General features: G+C 40.9%; 1 protein-coding gene across 1 annotated transcript in view; it reads left to right on the forward strand.

The window, feature by feature from the left end:
* Positions 1-17720, forward strand: part of ATG7 (autophagy related 7) — a 123767-nt gene that overhangs the window by 44903 nt on the left and 61144 nt on the right. The window contains exon 17 of the mRNA XM_082211913.1: positions 4720-4842. Within this exon, the coding sequence (XP_082068039.1) occupies positions 4720-4842 (123 nt within the window). The remainder of the gene's footprint in view (positions 1-4719; positions 4843-17720) is intronic.

Below are 17720 nucleotides of genomic sequence, written 5' to 3' on the forward strand. Positions count from 1 at the left end.
CCTAAGAGAACTAGGTTCTAGATTACATACCTTGCAAGCTAGATCCTATCAGTCATAGAACTGCAGAGTTGGAAGGGACCATGAGGGCCATCTAGACCAGCCCCATGCAGTGCATGAATATTTTGCCCAATATTTTGTGACTTGAACCCATGACCCTGAGATTAAGAGTCTCATGCTTTGCCAGCTTAGTTTATCCAAGGATAGTGATAATGTCTGGATTCTTTATTGACCTGAAAAATTATGGAAGTATTTTGAAAAATAAAATGTAAACCCTTTATATTTGTGTTGAAGTAATATTCAGCTAGGAAGAGTCTCATCTCCTCATTAGCCTTGAAATTGTGAAATATCGCTACAGTGGTGCCCCGCAAGACGAATGCCTCGCAAGACGGAAAACCCGCTAGACGAAAGGGTTTTCCGTTTTTGAGCTGCTTCGCAAGATGAATTTCCCTATGGGCTTGCTTCGCAAGACGAAAACGTCTTGCGAGTGTTCTGATCTTTTTTCGCTTCCCCCTCCCTTTTTCTAAGCCGCTAAGCCGCTAATAGCCTTTTAGCCGCTAAGCCTTTAATAGCCACTAAACCGCTAAGCCGCTAATAGGGTTGCTTCGCAAGACGAAAAAACCGGTAGACGAAGAGACTCGCGGAATGGATTATTTTCGTCTTGCGAGGCACCACTGTATCCCATATTTTCCGGCAGGAAGTATTGACATGTGTTTCAATTAAATACAAGTTTAATTTTCATAACTTCTTTATTCAGCTGCTAGATGGAATCACTTCACTTGTTCTCACACAGTTCCTCAACTACTTTGATATACGGGACATATATGGTAAAGCATTCTGGGTAGTATTTGGTGCACTCCTTCCGTCTTTTGGCTGTGTAACAGAATTTCTTTTCCCCTTCCCCCTAATTCTGTTCTGTGGGTTGCCCCAACCCTATGGAGCAGCTTTGGGGAAGCTACATGGTGCACAGGGAGGCAGGGTTGTATTTGAGAGAAGCAGTTCCATGTGGTCTGAGAGAGAACCTTCTCTGCTATCTAATGAAAATTTCCCCCCTCTGAAGCAAGTGACCCCTTAACTTCCATAGTCCCCAGCCAGCATGACCAGTGCTCAGGGATGCTGAGAGTTGTAGTGTCCAACAACATCCAGAAGGCTGTAGTTTTCCCATCCCTGCTTTAGGAGTAATTCCCAATTCACACTAGTAGGTATTTCAACAGGGGAGAAATAGTTTAAATCAGTTATTAGCACCACCATTGCAGCAGATACAGCTTGAATGTTCTAAAACATGCCCATTAAAAATGTAAAGATGCATTTAACCTCAGTTGTAATTTGGTCCAGATACTCAGTAATGAGGAGCCTCTGAGTCTTGAGACTGCACTCCCAAGGGGAGCTAGAAGTTCCAAAGTTGCATTTTTATGTTGTGGTTAAACTAAAAAAAATGCAAAAATTAGCTGAGTTGTCTAAATGAATTCTTCCACTTCCAGATGTAGTAAATGTCCAAAACAAATATACTATGCTATGAACATCAGCTCAGGTGTATAGATGCCTTTGAGAAAATGAACCGTATCAACATATATAAGCAAGGCATAGCTAAGGTGTCAGAGAGAGAAAGCGAAGGCAGCAGGGTGAGGGGAGATGTAGAAATGCATATGTGAAATAAAGCAGGGCGGCTTGTGTGCACAATTCAGCCAATGAAGGCTGAATACTAGGCCCAGAGAGCATGAAAGAGCTGGAAAGGTTAAAACCATGTTCAAGACTGCAGTTTGAAACTTAGGGAATAGATGTATGGCTAGATGCCAGTGTTCCCTGGCTCTGAAAGGAACACCATCCAAGGAATGGAAAGTCAGTTCTCCAGGGGTAAACCCAGAAGCATAACAGGGCAAGAGTAAAACCAGAGATCTCCTGAGCATAATCATTTAAGCTTTTAAGGGATTGCTGCTTCAACATAAGGGGGGAAATAACAAACTCCAAGTTTGTCATTATTCCTCCCTGCCCTTGCTTTCCCTTGAGTTGGAGTATCTGAAACATCTTTATATCCAAGCTGTTGTTCCCTGCACTTGGCTAATACGCTAAAATCCTCTCTGCAAGAAGAATGTGCTTCCATATGCAAGGGGGCGAGGTGAGGTGTTTTCTTACCAGTTTCCACCCACATGCTATAGTCCAGTGTCTTGCATCACATTCTGTTCTGGAGGGTTCCTTGCCCTATGGAGCAGCTTTTCAATGGGTTTGGAGGACTATAATGTGGGAGGAACTAGTTAGCCCTCCCGCCTACAATGCAATATGGAAGTCCCTTCTGCTCACACATTGGATCTTTGAGTCCGATCTTTTAAAAATTGTGTTCCTGTGCTTTGTGCTTTCTTTATCCGTGTGTATTTTTGTTTCTGAGTGATGCTAGTGTTTTGAAAGCAGGCTTGTCTTTTGATGCTTGCATATCGATAACCAAAATCTGGCCTGAATTTTTATGTGCTCTGTGTTGTTCTTCCAACAAAATAGATTAACATCAACATCTTCAAGAGGATGATAACTGGCAGCTCTGGAGTTTGTAGATTGACTTCTGTGTAGGGCATGATCTATATAGATACATCTGGTTAGGTTGTTAAATAACTTCTTAGAATACTGAAAGATAGTTTTAGAAACTACCGACCTCTCTAAGATAGTAGAATTAATTTGCTTTGTGCACATTATACCATCATAACATTAAGACAATCCAGTGGGTGGGAGCCTGTTACCTTTTCTCTTCCAGTGTTTGCACCTTTAGGTTCTGCTTTATCCTCATCACCATTCTTTGAATTCAAACAACAATTAAGATGTCTCCAGGCACTGCAGTTGTGTGGAGAGGTTGCAGCTCCTGTAAGCCATCGAGGAAGGCTGAGCATTGCTATTCATCTCCACAAAACTTTTATGCATATATATTTCCTAATCCTTCTGTGTATTTCAAAGTCCCTGCTTTAGCAGTGCCTTAGCATTATGCCTCCTGTGGGCCTTAACTCTGTTCCATTCATCTGTCTTTTCCTCATACCTAGCTCTTTCACTCAGTTTACAGAGCCAATTTTCCTTCAAGCCTTTTTTCAACACCCAATGAAGTTTTATTGACGCCTTTCCTGAGCTTTTCTGGCCTCATACTATCCTTCTTTCCACCTGATATTGCCCTCACCCCCCCAAAAAAAAATCCAGCCTGAGCTTGTTATTTATTCCTGTTTTATCCATTTCTAACTAATCAAGACAAGGGCAGTCTTATTTCTATGTTTTGAATAACGTGTATCGAGCTGTTGGTGCTGCTCTGGGTGACTACAAAGGATAGGGCTTTCTATGTGGTGGCACTGTATTTAAGGAATTTGCTCCCGGATCAAATCCCCTAGTGCCCATCTGATTACTTTTGTAAGTCACCTTGGAGGCCCTGGGCCAGATTTAACTAACCCTGTGTGTTAGCAGAAGCCAGCACAATGGGGCTTTCCCCACCCCCATCCCCATATCTGCTCTGAAGGTTTAAGAGAACCTTCACAGCAGTGCACAGAGGGGAAACAAGGGAGATCGCTCCATCTGGCAATCAGAAACACTTGTACTGATGGAATGATCAAATCAACTCCACCTTCTGTGACCGAAGGTAGGATAAATTATATTTTAAATTAACGTTAGGTTATAGTGGTGGTACTTGAACTGTTCACAATTTATTCAAATTTTGGGCCATTTATTTATGATGCTGAGAGCAGCTTACATATGGTTCCCAAGTGTGTCCCCCCCCCCCGGCACCTTAGAAAGGCAGACCTGCTTAGCTTCAGCGCTGGACAGGATAACAGCAACACTTCCTTAAGTCAATACTGATTTGCCTCCCCACTCGCTTTCAAAGAAAACCTCTGATAATAGTGTCTGCTTTTATACGCAGCACAAAAACTTGATGCTATTTCTTTTGGAATTATACTGCATTTTTCTGCCTCCCCATTCTTACCATGCACGTTACCTGGAATACCAATTTGACTAGGTAGCTGTGCTGCAAGATGGAAACCTGACATTCAGTTTGATTCAGGATCCTGGACTCCTTGTGTAATTAGCTGTATAATGCTGTCAGCTAAAAACAATCAACACTGGCTGCAGATTTGCAATTGAATGGTTGCAGCTGAGAGAGATTCCTCTGAGTTTCCTCCTTTAGCAATGTAAGGCCTAGCTGGAGACTTCTGAAGAGATGAGCAAGCAACAGGAGGTATATGACTGTTTGAAGACTCATACTTAAATAGGATTGAATTTCATGTATTGAAGCCTAAATTTCATTGCTTTTTTAAGTAAAATATCCTGTATGTGAGCCGTTCTCTGGGCTTCCTTCAGAAATTAACTGAGATAATGTTTGCACTGCAGCTGTATATAAATTGCACTGGTTGCAAGGGAGACTGCTGAGTTTCACAAGTGGCTGTGAATATCGTCATTATTCATTTGCAAGGTGTCTATCCTTGAAAAGCCGAGTATTGCAATATGTATTTAGGTAGTGTTAAATTAATTTTATTGTTCACTTTTGGCATAGGCAAAAGTAAATCTATATTGTACAGTATAGAAGATTAAACTAGGAGGCTGTGATTTATATGTTTGTTTATTATTTTGTCCACCTTTTGTTAACAGTCACGTGTTTTGTTTTGTTTTGGTCTGCTCTGTTCTGTTTAAGTTTGTTTTGGGATTTGGTTCTGGAACAACAACAAAAAGGAGTAACACCCTTCCCTCTTGTCTTTTGTTTTGCAGGTCCTTGAGCAATATGAAAGAGAAGGCTTTAATTTCTTAGCAAAGGTTTTTAATTCCTCACATTCCTTCTTGGAAGATCTCACAGGTCTGACTCTGTTGCATCAGGAGACCCAAGCTGCTGAGGTAAGGTTCTTTAAAGTCGATCGGTTGTTATAGGAGCAGCTTTTGTGAATAAAATGCATACACATACACATATGCTCACATACATACACCTATTACTCAAAAACTCTTATGCTGGTCTGTTTGTGTGCGTACACCAACCGTGAGACTTAAGTAGCAGTTGCTGTTCCACAACAAGAGTTCCTTTACAATTGTAAGGAAAATACAATGGAGGAAAGTTGTTTCTTTCATCACCTGGATGCAAGCTTCCCAGAAACGTGTGGTTGGGCCAGTATTGGAAATGGGATGGTGAAGCTGACAAATCTTTCGTCTGGCTTTGCTTGGAATATCAAGCGAGGTTAAAAATGAAGAAGGGAATCAGGGCAAGTATCGGCATTAAGTCCTACCTGGGTGCTAGGCCCATGGCAGCTGCTTAAGAATGCCAGGTGGCAACATTGGCCTGGTGTAGTTGCTGCAGTTTTATTATTAGATGTCGCATTTGACTTTGCTGTTGACCTTTATAAACTTCAATTTTTTGGTATATTTTATAAAGCTCTTTTCAACTGTGGATTAATGTTGAAGTCTGACATTTTTTGTAACAGGAAATTGGTTTGAAGTTATGACCAGAGAACAGTTATTAGAGTGCAATTTATCTCCTCAAAATATGGATAACCACAACTTTTTCCACTGTTGCATGACTCAAGAACTACTTTGTCTATTTAGCTTCAAAATGTGCTGTGAAAGAAGTATTATTTCCCCTGAGAAAAGAGATGGGTCAAATATCAGCCAGTTAGTTTCTTTAGATGTGTCTGGAGGCATTGCTACTACAATCAGCCAGTGTGATGTAGTGGTTAGAGTGTTGGACTAGGGCCTGGGAGACCTAGGTTTATACCCCACTTGACCACAAAGCTCACTGGTTGACCTGGGGCTGAGAATGTGACAGGAGAAACATACCCCACAGGGTTGTTGTGAGGATTAAATGGGGAGGGAGGAACCACGTACCCCACCTTAGAGAAAGCTGGGTTGGAAATTTAAGAATAATTAAAATTAATAAACAGTAAAAGGACAAGGGTAGCACTGTGCTAGAAACAGCTGTTCTCTCAGCAGAGCCAATGAAATAACCCTGCTTCCATCTCTCTTTATTCTAGCCTGATGGAATGGCTGCTGTTAGGTGAAAAATCAGTGGAGGGACCAGCCTGATGGAGCTGGTCTTCCTAGCAGAGCCAGTGAAATGGCCCTCCAGCCCGCCTTCTTTGGAAATGGCTAGTAAAAGGGGGGGGGGACAACAAAGGAAATAGACAAAGAAATATCAGAATCACAGATGTGGAATTCACTGTGTAGATTCAACATTACAGATACACCATGATCAAGCAACTTATTGTAAACTAGGCATGCCTCTGATTTACAAGGTTGCTGCCTGCTCAAATTTTTTAGCCCACTCTGCAAAGCATTCCCCTTATTCATGCTGAGCTACTCCAGCAATTAAAGTGAAAAACAATAGCCTGCCTACTTACTGAGGAGCTCTGGGTCACCATTACATATTTGCATAACTTTTGATTAGGCTGCATGCAAAAACTTGAAATGGCAGTTTATTCATCGAGGGAAACAAGCAGGTGTTGTTGCTAACATCGCCATTCATGCAAGGACTTCTGCTTGTTCAATGAAGGCTCTCTCCACCTGCTCCCCTCTGCCCCCTGCATCATCTTTCAGAGGATTGAGGGGACAGATTTAGAGAGTGTGTAAAGAAAGAAGAGGGAGAGGAAGTTCTGCTGTGCAAGCAGAACTTGTACAAATGGAAGGCCACAACCCCAAAAGTTTATATTAGGGGTTTAGAAATGACAAGGTATCCTAAAAATGCCAGTAAATATGTCTTACTCTCACATCTGGTTTTAATCCGGCAGGAAGTCATTACCAAAAAAAAAAGCTAGGGAATTTCATTGTATCTTCCTCATGGCTTTATAATGCGATAGCTGTTGAGGTCAACTCCCACTTCATCTCAAGTGGCCTTGTTTGCATTGAACGCTGTTCACTTGGGGAACTTCTTCTGCTTGCTCCCAATCCTTAGCTGATGTGGCTGGTCTGTCTCCATATATACCTAGGGTTTATAGCCAGTTCAGAAAGAAAGCATATTAATAGTCTCTAGTTAGGATGCTGAGATGGGTTAAGACAATTTAGATTCACATTGTGCGAATCATACAGTCTGACTTTTGAAACAGACTCTTAAAATTCTTTACATATTAAAAGTGTTGCAGGGAGTGTGTGTGTGTGTGTGTGTGTGTAATAATAAATATCATATATAAATCAGTACTCATTAATGTATAAGCCTTTGACTTTATTCTGTCCTCCTTTCTACCTCTGCATCCCTCCATTTCTTCCTCCAAAATTTCCTCTGTGCTAAAACCCTCATCTTTCTTCTAAAGGTATCTTATTTAGATTATTATAGTATCTTCTTCCTTGGCCTTCCCTCCAACCGCCTGTTCTTAGTAAACTAAAGAACAAAACAAGAAAACTTGCACTCTCTGAAATGGATTAATTAATTTAAACTGTTTGAAACAGTAATTGAGAGTAAGCTGCTTGGAATCTGTTTCTGGAAAAGTGATTAGAAAGTTTCTTGTATTTTCCTTCTAGTAAAACGTCTATTTTGCAAGGTGTGGTGTGTGCAGCAGAGAATGTGTTTCAGTGCCCATATAATCTATATGTGGTATATTGCATCTCTTTGCCATTGAGTTTCATTTTGAATTTTCATTGCACTTTCCTATAAGACAATCCTGCTAATGTAGTCACCTACCACCCTCACCTGAATTCTTATGAAATTCGATCATGATACATCCTGCAGTAGAGCTGCAGTTCATTTTCATCCAATTTAATAGGATTGTCGTTTCCTCAGAAGTGATAATCAGATCAGAATGTCTGTGGCAAAGGTGCCATATATAATTTTAATAGCAAGAGGGGGCAGTTGCCCTCATCTCCTGCCTGTGGGCATTCCGTAGACATCTGGTTGGCCTTTGGGGGAACAGAATGCTGGGCTGGATAGGCCTTTGGTCTGATTCTGCAGGGTGGTTCTTAACATCTTTCTTTATGCTTGTCTTGCAATTGGTATGATAAATCTTCTGGTACCAGCCTTTGTATTTCTTATCAAATTACATGAATGCAAGTGAAATTCTGAGGGGTTTTTTTTTTGGGGGGGGGAATTGGTTGTACTGAAGGACTGCACAGACAGAAGGTATGTAATGCTCTGAAATCAGCTGCACATGGCATTAACTTGGTGAATTTACTTGACTACTCTGCTCTTCTAGAGTGTTTGGTTCACTTTAGAGCAGCATCCTGTCTCCTTGTTCCTTGTCCACTCTGTTCATATCGAATATTGTTTTCATTTTAGATCAAGTGTGAAGCTCTTGCCATCACGAATAATGCTGTTTGTAGCTTCTACCTGTTAAATGAACAATTGTGCCAGTTTCTTGACTGTGATTATTTTGCCCAAGAGATTTTTAGTCACCAGTAAGAGATGGTTCTAGACACTGGAAATAATTGGCAGTAACAGCAAAGATAGATAAGCTTACTGTATCCGTTGAAGCTTTTAACAGATCACTTTTTGTAGCAGAGCAATTACTGAAGGATGGAAGGAAAAGACAACACCAATAGCTAATGTGTTCTGAGTCTCAGCTTTTTGGCACAGGAAAAAATGAAGGCAGGTTCTTCCCCTTCCCTCAATTAAAAGTCTTCATGTAATTTTGGAACTTTAATAGCTTATTTAATCTTTAGAACATACACAGCACCCAAAGATTAAGGGTCATAACCAATTCCTAGTCATACTGACCCATTGTAATCAATCGATTAAGTCTACTCTGAGCATGACTTAATTGGATACCACTGTATAAGTAATAACTTGCACTGGGTTTTGAACATAAATATATTTGAGAGGTCTTTGCATCCCACACTCTGTTCCTGGTTTTCATATCTTTTCACCTCTTCATTCAGAACTTTTAATTTGTTTTCAGAGGCAGAGGGTGTTGAAAATATTAATTGACTCATTGCCTTCTGAAATATTACAATAAATGCCGCTGGCCTTTTTGCCAACATAAAGCTTAGAAACACTTTCTTTCCCTCCAGTATACTTGCAATAGTTCTGAGTTGTCTCTGCCTCCAGTATTGTTTCACTCATCAGTAAATGAACGATCTGTTGCAGGCTATGGAATGGATTCAGAGTACATGAGTGGAAGGCATTTTTGTGCTCAGATTTTCTCCCCAAGTTGCTGTCCTGTTGTGTACTGTTACACAGAGTCTCCCAATCATCTGAAATGCTTTTGGGGTGGGCAGGTAGCATAGGAGGAAACGGGCACCTTCTTTCCCCATGCATGGTGTCTGTCATTTTATGCTTGAAAATATTTTGTATTCAATCTGTAGTAGAGAGCTTCATTTATTATACAATATTAAGAGAGAAAACTCAGAAGTGTCTTGGAAGGAATTATATTGTTTGTAGGCTTCAACTTGGCAGAAAGGCCAGCAGCATTTATTGCAATATTTCAGAACACAGTGAATTAATTCACATTTTCAACAATGCCCATAACTCTCCACTTACCCAGAGGGATCTTTGGACCCAACCCTTTGTGATCAAATTCTTACTAAAAACTTGACTAGAACTATATAGAAAGGTAAAGTATTCTAGTACTTAGGCTGTAGAGTCAGAGTCAAAATGCCATACATCTGTTTAGTAGGAATACCTCAAAGCCAATGTTGTATGTACTATAATACTAGTAATACTGTAACATTTTATGTAACAGAAATATTATATAACAGTGTAATAGTATAACAACTAGTACAGTGGTACCTCGGGTTACATATGCTTCAGGTTACATACGCTTCAGGTTACAGACTCTGCTAACTCCGCTAACAGTGGTACCTCGGGTTAAGAACTTTGCTTCAGGATGAGAACAGGAATTGTGCTCCGGTGGCGCGGCGGCAGCTGGAGGCCCCATTAGCTAAAGTGGTGCTGTAAGTTAAGAACGGACCTCCGGAACAAATTAAGTAGTTAACCCAAGGTACCACTGTATAACAAATACTATAACAAATGTAATAGTAATACTATAACATTGTATTACTACTACTACTACTACTACTACTACTACTACTATTCATTAAATTTATATACTACCCTTCATCTGAAGATTGCAGGGCAATTCACAGTATAAAAACACAAAATACATAATACCTAACATAACAAAAAATATATGCCCCCATTTCATTGGTGAGATTCTGGTCTACCATCTTGCTGTCTCATCATTGCATTGATCATATATGGAGCAAAGTGCATTTTTCTATTTTTGCACATACACCATATGTTGCATTTGTAACAGAGTGGCTGGGGAAACCCAGCCAGATGGGCAGGGTATAAATAATAAATTATTGTTATTGTATTGCTAATAAATCACAGAGACAACTTACTCTAGGGCCGAAAATATTGAGAGATGCTTTTTTGTGCCCTTCCTTATTTCTGTCACTTTGGTATGTTGTTTATTCTTTTGAATAATATTTCTTCCCTCTACAACACTGTTATTTAAACAGTTGGCTTTGCCTCCCCCCCCCCCATCCTCTATTGCCTCGGCGGTGTGTGATTAAAATGTATTTGGTCCACATGTTCAGGTGTCTCTACTTTTTTTAGGAGGCCTTCGTATACATGGAAAATTAGCATGTCAGTGGGGGAAAAGTGTTCTAGCTTAGTCTGTCTTCTTATGTGTATTTTCAGTGCAGAGAAACCTCTAATCTGCAATCTGTGTTAAGACTTTTTAAAGCAAGTAAGGAATGTTAATTGAAAATATGTGAAAAATAAATATCACATCTGCAATTTGTCAATCATGGCTTTTTTTAAAAGGACCACAACAAATCCCTACCCGCCTGTCTTTCAACTATATCAGACATCGCCTCCTCTCTGAAATTTAGGTTTCCATTTTTAAAGGTTACGTTGTTTTTGCAGTAGTAGGAATAGTTTAGCTTAGTTTAGTTAATTTGGTCTAGAGACCATAAACGTCAGATAGAGAGCTGGGTTATCAAGACAACCACAACATGCCTGCCCACAGATTGTGCATTTTAAAATAAATAAAATAATAACAAAAAAACACAACAAAATCCACTATCAACAATAATTTAAATACTGACAGTTTTGATTCAGAACTCTGATGTTCCCTTTAACAATTGTGTTCTAGGTTTGATTGCTACCAAAAGTAATGTGGCTGGTTCTTTTGGAATCTTCGGGTTGGAATCAGCCATTAAAACTGAAACATAAAATTCAGCTGACTTCCCAAAATGTAAAGAAAGTACTGGGGAGAGAAATTGTGATATACCCTTATAAAAGGTACAGTATAGGAGAACATATACTAGCATTTCAACTGAGCCATTTTTCCAGGACAAACTCTCAAATACCAATACAGTCTCGACCTTTCATAACTGTAACAACAGCAACAAGAATAAAATATTGATGGTAATAATAATAATAATAATAATAATAATAATAATAATAATAATAATAAGTAGGCTTTAAAAATTAAACATGTTAAGAGAAGGAATCTTAGGAAATCTGCATTTAAAAATGCCCTTGAAGAATTCAGGCTCTTCATACTAGCAAAGTTCTGAGTTTTCATGCACCTTTCAGAACACAAAACTATTATGTCTGTGGACAGCTCACCTCATATATATTGTGTAATTATTATACCTGCTATATGCTGCGAGCGGTTGCCAGTTGTGGCATACTGCTTTCCAGTCTTTCATATAAAAAGTGAAGGAGTAATAAATGGCGCTTTTAAAGAGCTGTAAATTCCTGGCAATTTTGCTCCTTTGTTGTGAAGCACTCTACAGGGATATGGTTTTAACCTCTTTCTGTGTCTTGGCTCCATGAAAGTGGATTGCAGTTATGAAAAAGTGACTAATCTGTATGCGAGGGCCTGCCCACATTTCGAAAACCCAGAGCTGCGTACCCAAATCCCGGTTTAACAGTTTCAAAATGTGGAGCCCCTTAGCCTGCCATTCTTTCCTTTGGGACAGACCTCTACATAATGCCCTCCTACTACACTTTTCTCTGCAATAGGAGACAGACTTTTGCCTCGCTGAGCCCAGTATCTTGTCTCTTGGGGATCACATTTTGCACTGTTGATTCTTTCCTCTGGAAAATCTCTGTTTGAAATGGAGGCAGCCAGTAATTTTTATGAAAGCTGAAATAATCTAGAGGGAGACATCTGTTCTCATGGGGCCCATTCTCTTTTTGTCCCACTGTCACCTCTCCAGATAAGAGTTGCAGGTTTTTTAATCTATTTTGAAACCAGCGAAACAGAGATGTGAACAGACCATGAGTACTGATTTATCATCCAAGCCACCTTCAACTCTCCAACCGTACTTTCCTATCCTACAAAGCGCTTGTTTAATGCTGTTTCTATTTATGTTGTTGACCAGCTCAACCCACTCATGGTTTTAAAAGCAGAGTGACTCAATCATAGCTTTGCCAGGCTGAGCTACATACTGTGAGTGCTGTCATTTTGAGACATGTGTATCCATATTTATCTCGTTCTTAAGTTTTACCCGTATACAGTGGTACCTCAGGTTAAGTACTTAATTTGTTCCGGAGGTCCGTTCTTAACCTGAAACTGTTCTTAACCTGAAGCACCACTTTAGCTAATGAGGCCTCCTGCTGCCGCCGCGCTGCCAGAGCACAATTTCTGTTCTCATCTGAAGCAAAGTTCTTAACCTGAGGTATCTGGGTTAGCGGAGTCTGTAACCTGAAGTGTATCTGGGTTAGCGGAGTCTGTAACCTGAAGTGTATGTAACCTGAAGTGTATGTAACCCGAGGTATCACTGTACTAAATATTTGTACCAATCACTGCCACCTCTTATTGACTCTGAATAAAGACTGTTTTAGTCTCTTATTATCTTACATTTTCTTGACTCTGCAATCAATTCAGAAAACACACTAAACAATTCCTTATCAAGCAAGGTACAAAAGTTTCCTATTGTCCTCCTATTGTACTTGAAACAAAGATAATTCTGGGGCTTTGGATTTAATTTTTATACACAAGAAGCCTGTAAGTCCAAAGAATGCTAGCTTCATATGGTGTGTAGTTCAAAAGTTATTTTAAAACCCCTGCAGGCATTATGTATGTTGTGGGTTCATTCCCAGGAAATTAGCCCTTCTGGAATAAACAAACAATGGATATGGAGAATCTAAAACCCTTTGTACAGTCTCAAACCACCATGCAGTGCTGTTAATTGTATTTCCTCCCTTCCTCCTAGGTCACTTGTATCCTAGACATATAACCCCACGTCTAAGATATAAAACAGCTAACTAATCACAAGGGGGTAATTGGTCAGAAAAAAATTCTCTTGCAAGCATAATGAAACATAAGCTTTAACAATCACATTTTGGATAATGTAACTATGGCTTGTGATGGTAGAACTGAATTGGAAAATTATAGAGATGATGCTACAAGAAGCATGAAGCAATAGCGTTCTTACCCCTTCACGTTTTATAACAGTAAAAATAAAACGTCTTTTAAAGATGGAATGTAGTTTTACCGGGAGTATTTTATTATGTTGCAGGAAACAGTACCTGCTTCTTACATTATGATTCTATGCAAGCTTCCACATACATTGAAAAGAGTAATAAAGTACTATAAAATTATAAAAGCTGATCAATAATGGGAGGTTTCTAGCTTTTGCAAATGGTTTGAGTGCCTGTTTGAACTGAACTTTTACACTGCCAGCTCCATGGTCCACTGTCCTGGCCCACCCCAGCTAAGGCAGACACACATCTGAGAGTCATGTCTTTATTGACGAAAGAAGCACTTAAAGCAAAACCCAAGGTGCTTCAGATGCTCATGAACACACACTTCTAGCCACTAGGCAGCTGTCCCTCAGATCTGCACCCTGTGGAGCAGTTGCAGCAACAGTGAGCCCCTGCCCTCTGCCAGCTTATATGTCCTCTCAGGACAGGTTGTTGCTGTTCTTCCCTCTTCAAGCTCCTCCTGGTCCTAGGAGACAGCGGGGCAGAGGAAGGTGGGGAGTCTAGTGACCCATCTGTTGCCAGAACAGCCCCTTCTTCTTCCACCCCATCCTGTGCGCCCTCCTCTTTCTTGGGCTGCCCCGGCTCTTCTCCCTGCCTCTGCCCCATACTCTTCAGAGCCCTGCCAGTCCCTGCCAGGCACCTTACAAAAGTACATGAGCTCGTCGAGCCAGTGTCAGCTTGCCTGTAAGAATCAACATGACGGAGCCCAGCTTCATACTCTGCCCCCATAACTTCTCACTCTCATGGGAGACAACTGCTAGCAGCAGCTACTTCTCTGTCCTGTTTTAAAGAAGACAGAGAGAGACTCGTTCTAGATTAAAATGTGAACCACTATATGCATGTGCCTGGCGGTTCCTGGCATTCAAGCATATGCCCAGTATTTTCAGAACCAGTTTTACTCTTGTTGGCATAGCCTGACACGACTTGACGAATCCCTACTTCCTTGGTCACCTACTTGTTTGCCTGAAAAATTGTGCAGAAGGTACATTCGGTAAAATTGTGTAGAAGGAGTCATTTGGTCTGGATAGCGTTGGACCCGAGTAGGGCATGCAGATTTTGCATGAAATGGAGAGCATTCTTACTGTCGGTCTCTAAAGATAGGCTGCTAGTGGAGAAGGGAGGCAGGCTTGGTGTTAGCATAAGCCACCCAGAAAGAGGTCTAAGAGTGCTAGAGAAAAAGGCAGATGAACTTGTGTGTCCTTCGTAAGTTGTGAGTACTGAGATGATTAGACAGGTGCTGTAGTCTAAAAGCTTTTGGAAGCATCAGCCATTGGGGATCAGAAATGTGGGACAAAGGAGAATACAGGCGTACCTTGGAAGTTGAATGGAATCTGTTTCGGAAGTCTGTTTCGAAAACCAAAGCACGGCTTCTGATTGGCTGCAGGAAGCCGTGGAGGCCCCATCAGATGTTCGGCTTCCAAAAAAATAGTTCGCAAACCGAAACAGTCACTTCCGGGTTTGTGGCGTTTGGGAGCCAAAACGTTCAAGAACTAGGCTGTTCGAAAACCAGGGTACGACTGTATAGTTCTCTAGTTGCTGTAAAATGTTCTGAAAAACTTAGATTACTTTCTTTATGCTTTTCTGGTCATCATAATATTTGCATCAACCATATTGTGGCTCATACATTTTAAACTGTTTGACATGTTTTGGGGAGCACTGATTTTAAAGCTATGTAAATTAGGCATTTTTATTTGCCTGCAAGCAAAATTTATAAATCTTTTGAGTAGTTTTGTGTTTCAGAATATCCACCAATTTTTAGCCTTTGGGATAGACTGCAGCTATTGCTTAGGTAGCAAGATAGTTTAAATTTTATTCTTCTTTAAATTTTTATTAGGTCTTATACACACACTATTACAGCTGGGCTTTTAAAATTCCTTTCGGATTGGTTGCCAAATAGATAGTTTACTTAAAATATTTTTCCTGATGAAAAGTTTGAGCTTTTCCATGCAAATTGTATTCTACTTCTTTCAGTATGTTCTAGGACAATGAAGAATAGATAGGCTGCTTGAGACACTTTCTGCCATTCTTAGCATTTGAAACTCCCATTGTTCTAGGCACGTTTTGTGACAGGGAATTTCATTAATGTAAGCAGTTTCTGAGCTCTGGAAGCAGTACTGCACCTAAGATTTCAGATTAAAATTGCCACTGCTTGAATGAAAGGAGGACCTTTTTCTGCCTTTCCCACTTCTTTCTAGCCACTCTCTGAGGACTGCAGAAGGGACCCTCATAAAAATATTAGGGGGGCAGGCAGGGGAAGCATGGCTTTGTTTTTTGCAGTCTTCAGATGAGGACTAGACCATGTGAAAAATGAATATAAGATTTTAGCTGCAGTTCATTCATTTTCTGCTTTTGTATTCTTATAAAAAAGCGTGCCTAGACATTCCATTGCAGTGCCCATAACCTAGGTTTAACGTGCCATTTAGCTCCTAGCTTTCATATCTCAGTTTCTAACACTGGTCACTCTCATGTGATGAATAAGACAAAACTACATGCAGATAAACCTTTTGCTATATTTAAAAACATAAATAATAGCATGCTGTGTCCACATACAGACAATCACTTGCCTGGTATATAGGCCCCTGTAGGTCTTTGGAGTTGGAAGAGGAAAATTTGGTTGCAGTTGTACAAATTACTTCCAGATGTAGATTTCAATAAACACATAGTGTTGTTGCTTTACCCGAAGGTGCTATAAATTTCCTGAGACAAGTCTGCATCTAGTAAACTGTTGAGTATTTGAATACTAATGAAGTCACTGTATTCTGTGTAAATGCAATCTCTTAATGCTGCATGTTTCAGGACTTTTCCACTAAGATGACTTTTTAAGAGTATTGTATTTTAATAGTCAGGGCCGTCTTTAGCACATGCGGCGCTGGGGTGCAAATATCCGCCCAGTGCCCCCAAATTTAGTTTAGCTGCCCCCAAATTAACTTTAATTGAGCTTTTTTGTGAGGGGGGATCGCTCACCTGTAACAATGATGCGAACAGCCGTGTGGGCGCGGACCCTTCCCCACAGAAGGGACACAAAGTGAGGGAGAGGCCACCACGTCCTTTTTTGCCACAGGTACCTGCTGGGTGCTGAAGTCCCATCCCAAGTAGTTGGGCTCAGCAGGCGCAGCCATGGCAGCCTGAGGCGGATGGGCCTCGCCGCCGCCATCCTCGCACGGCAGGAACAGGGCAGGGAGGAGGCAGCCCGGGCGCCAGCTTTTGCCTCAGCACCACCTCACAGAAACGGCTCAGCTGGCCCCTCTCAGCTGGCCCAAGCACCACGGAGGAGGGGAACGGGTACTTTTGCTCCATTGCTTTTCACTGCTGCCGATAGAGAGAGAATGGTATACAGTACGTATACATTTGGCGCCCCCCAGAATTCAGCACCCATATGCCCCGCACCTCTTGCACCCGGGTAAAGACTGCCCTGTTAATAGCTGACATCTTTGTTTGTATACTTACGACCCCAATCTGTACAGAAGTTCCTTTAGGAGTTCATGTTAGAGTAAACAATGGGAGGGTGGTTACGTTTTGTAGATGCACTTTGGGCCATACCTCACAATTGCCGTCTGCAAATTTTGTACACATGGGACTGGGTCTAAACATGTCCTTCCATTAATTCAAAGGCTCCTTCCATTCATTTGTGCAAGACAGTTTGATCCAGGAGACATTCTTGCTGGAGGAAAGGGGGAGAGGTAATTTTCACACATTTCTGCACGCACACACCCGGTGCCATGAGGTTCAGAAGGTTTCCCAGTCCTCCAGAGCAACTTCATCCTTCGTCAAAGTCCTTCATCCCAGTTGTTTATAAAGATGTTGAACAACAACGGGCCCCATGACAGAACCCCGAGGCACTCCCCTTGTCCCTTTTTTACCAGGGTAGTAAGGAACCATTAGTGAACATTGTTTGGTTTCGGTCAGTCAACCGGTTATAAATCCACCTAACAGTTAGCTTGTCAAGCCCACATTTTACCAGCCTCTCTGCAAGAAGCTCATGGGGTACCTTTTCAAAAGCCTTACTGTAATCAAGATTCACTGCATCCACAGCAATCCCCTGATCCACCAAGCTTATAACTCTATTTAAAAAAAACCCAATGAAAATAATAAAAATGCAAAGATTATTGTAAATTGTAAAATGTGGAGGAAATTGAGTGGGGGCGGAGGGAAGTGGGAGGAAGGACAAAAGAATAATATGATGGATTGAGGAAATGTAAATGTATGGAGGGATGGGGAGGAAATGGTGTTGGTTTTGGTACATCTGTATTGTAATGTAATATGTGAACACCAAAAAAAGAAAAGAAAAGAATAAAAATCCCTGTTTGGCCACTATGAAACAAATTCTCAAAGTGATGGTATAAGACCTAGACTACAG

The sequence above is a fragment of the Podarcis vaucheri genome, assembly GCF_965113315.1.
Source record: "Podarcis vaucheri genome assembly, chromosome: 2".
Classification (NCBI taxonomy): Eukaryota; Metazoa; Chordata; class Lepidosauria; order Squamata; family Lacertidae; genus Podarcis; species Podarcis vaucheri.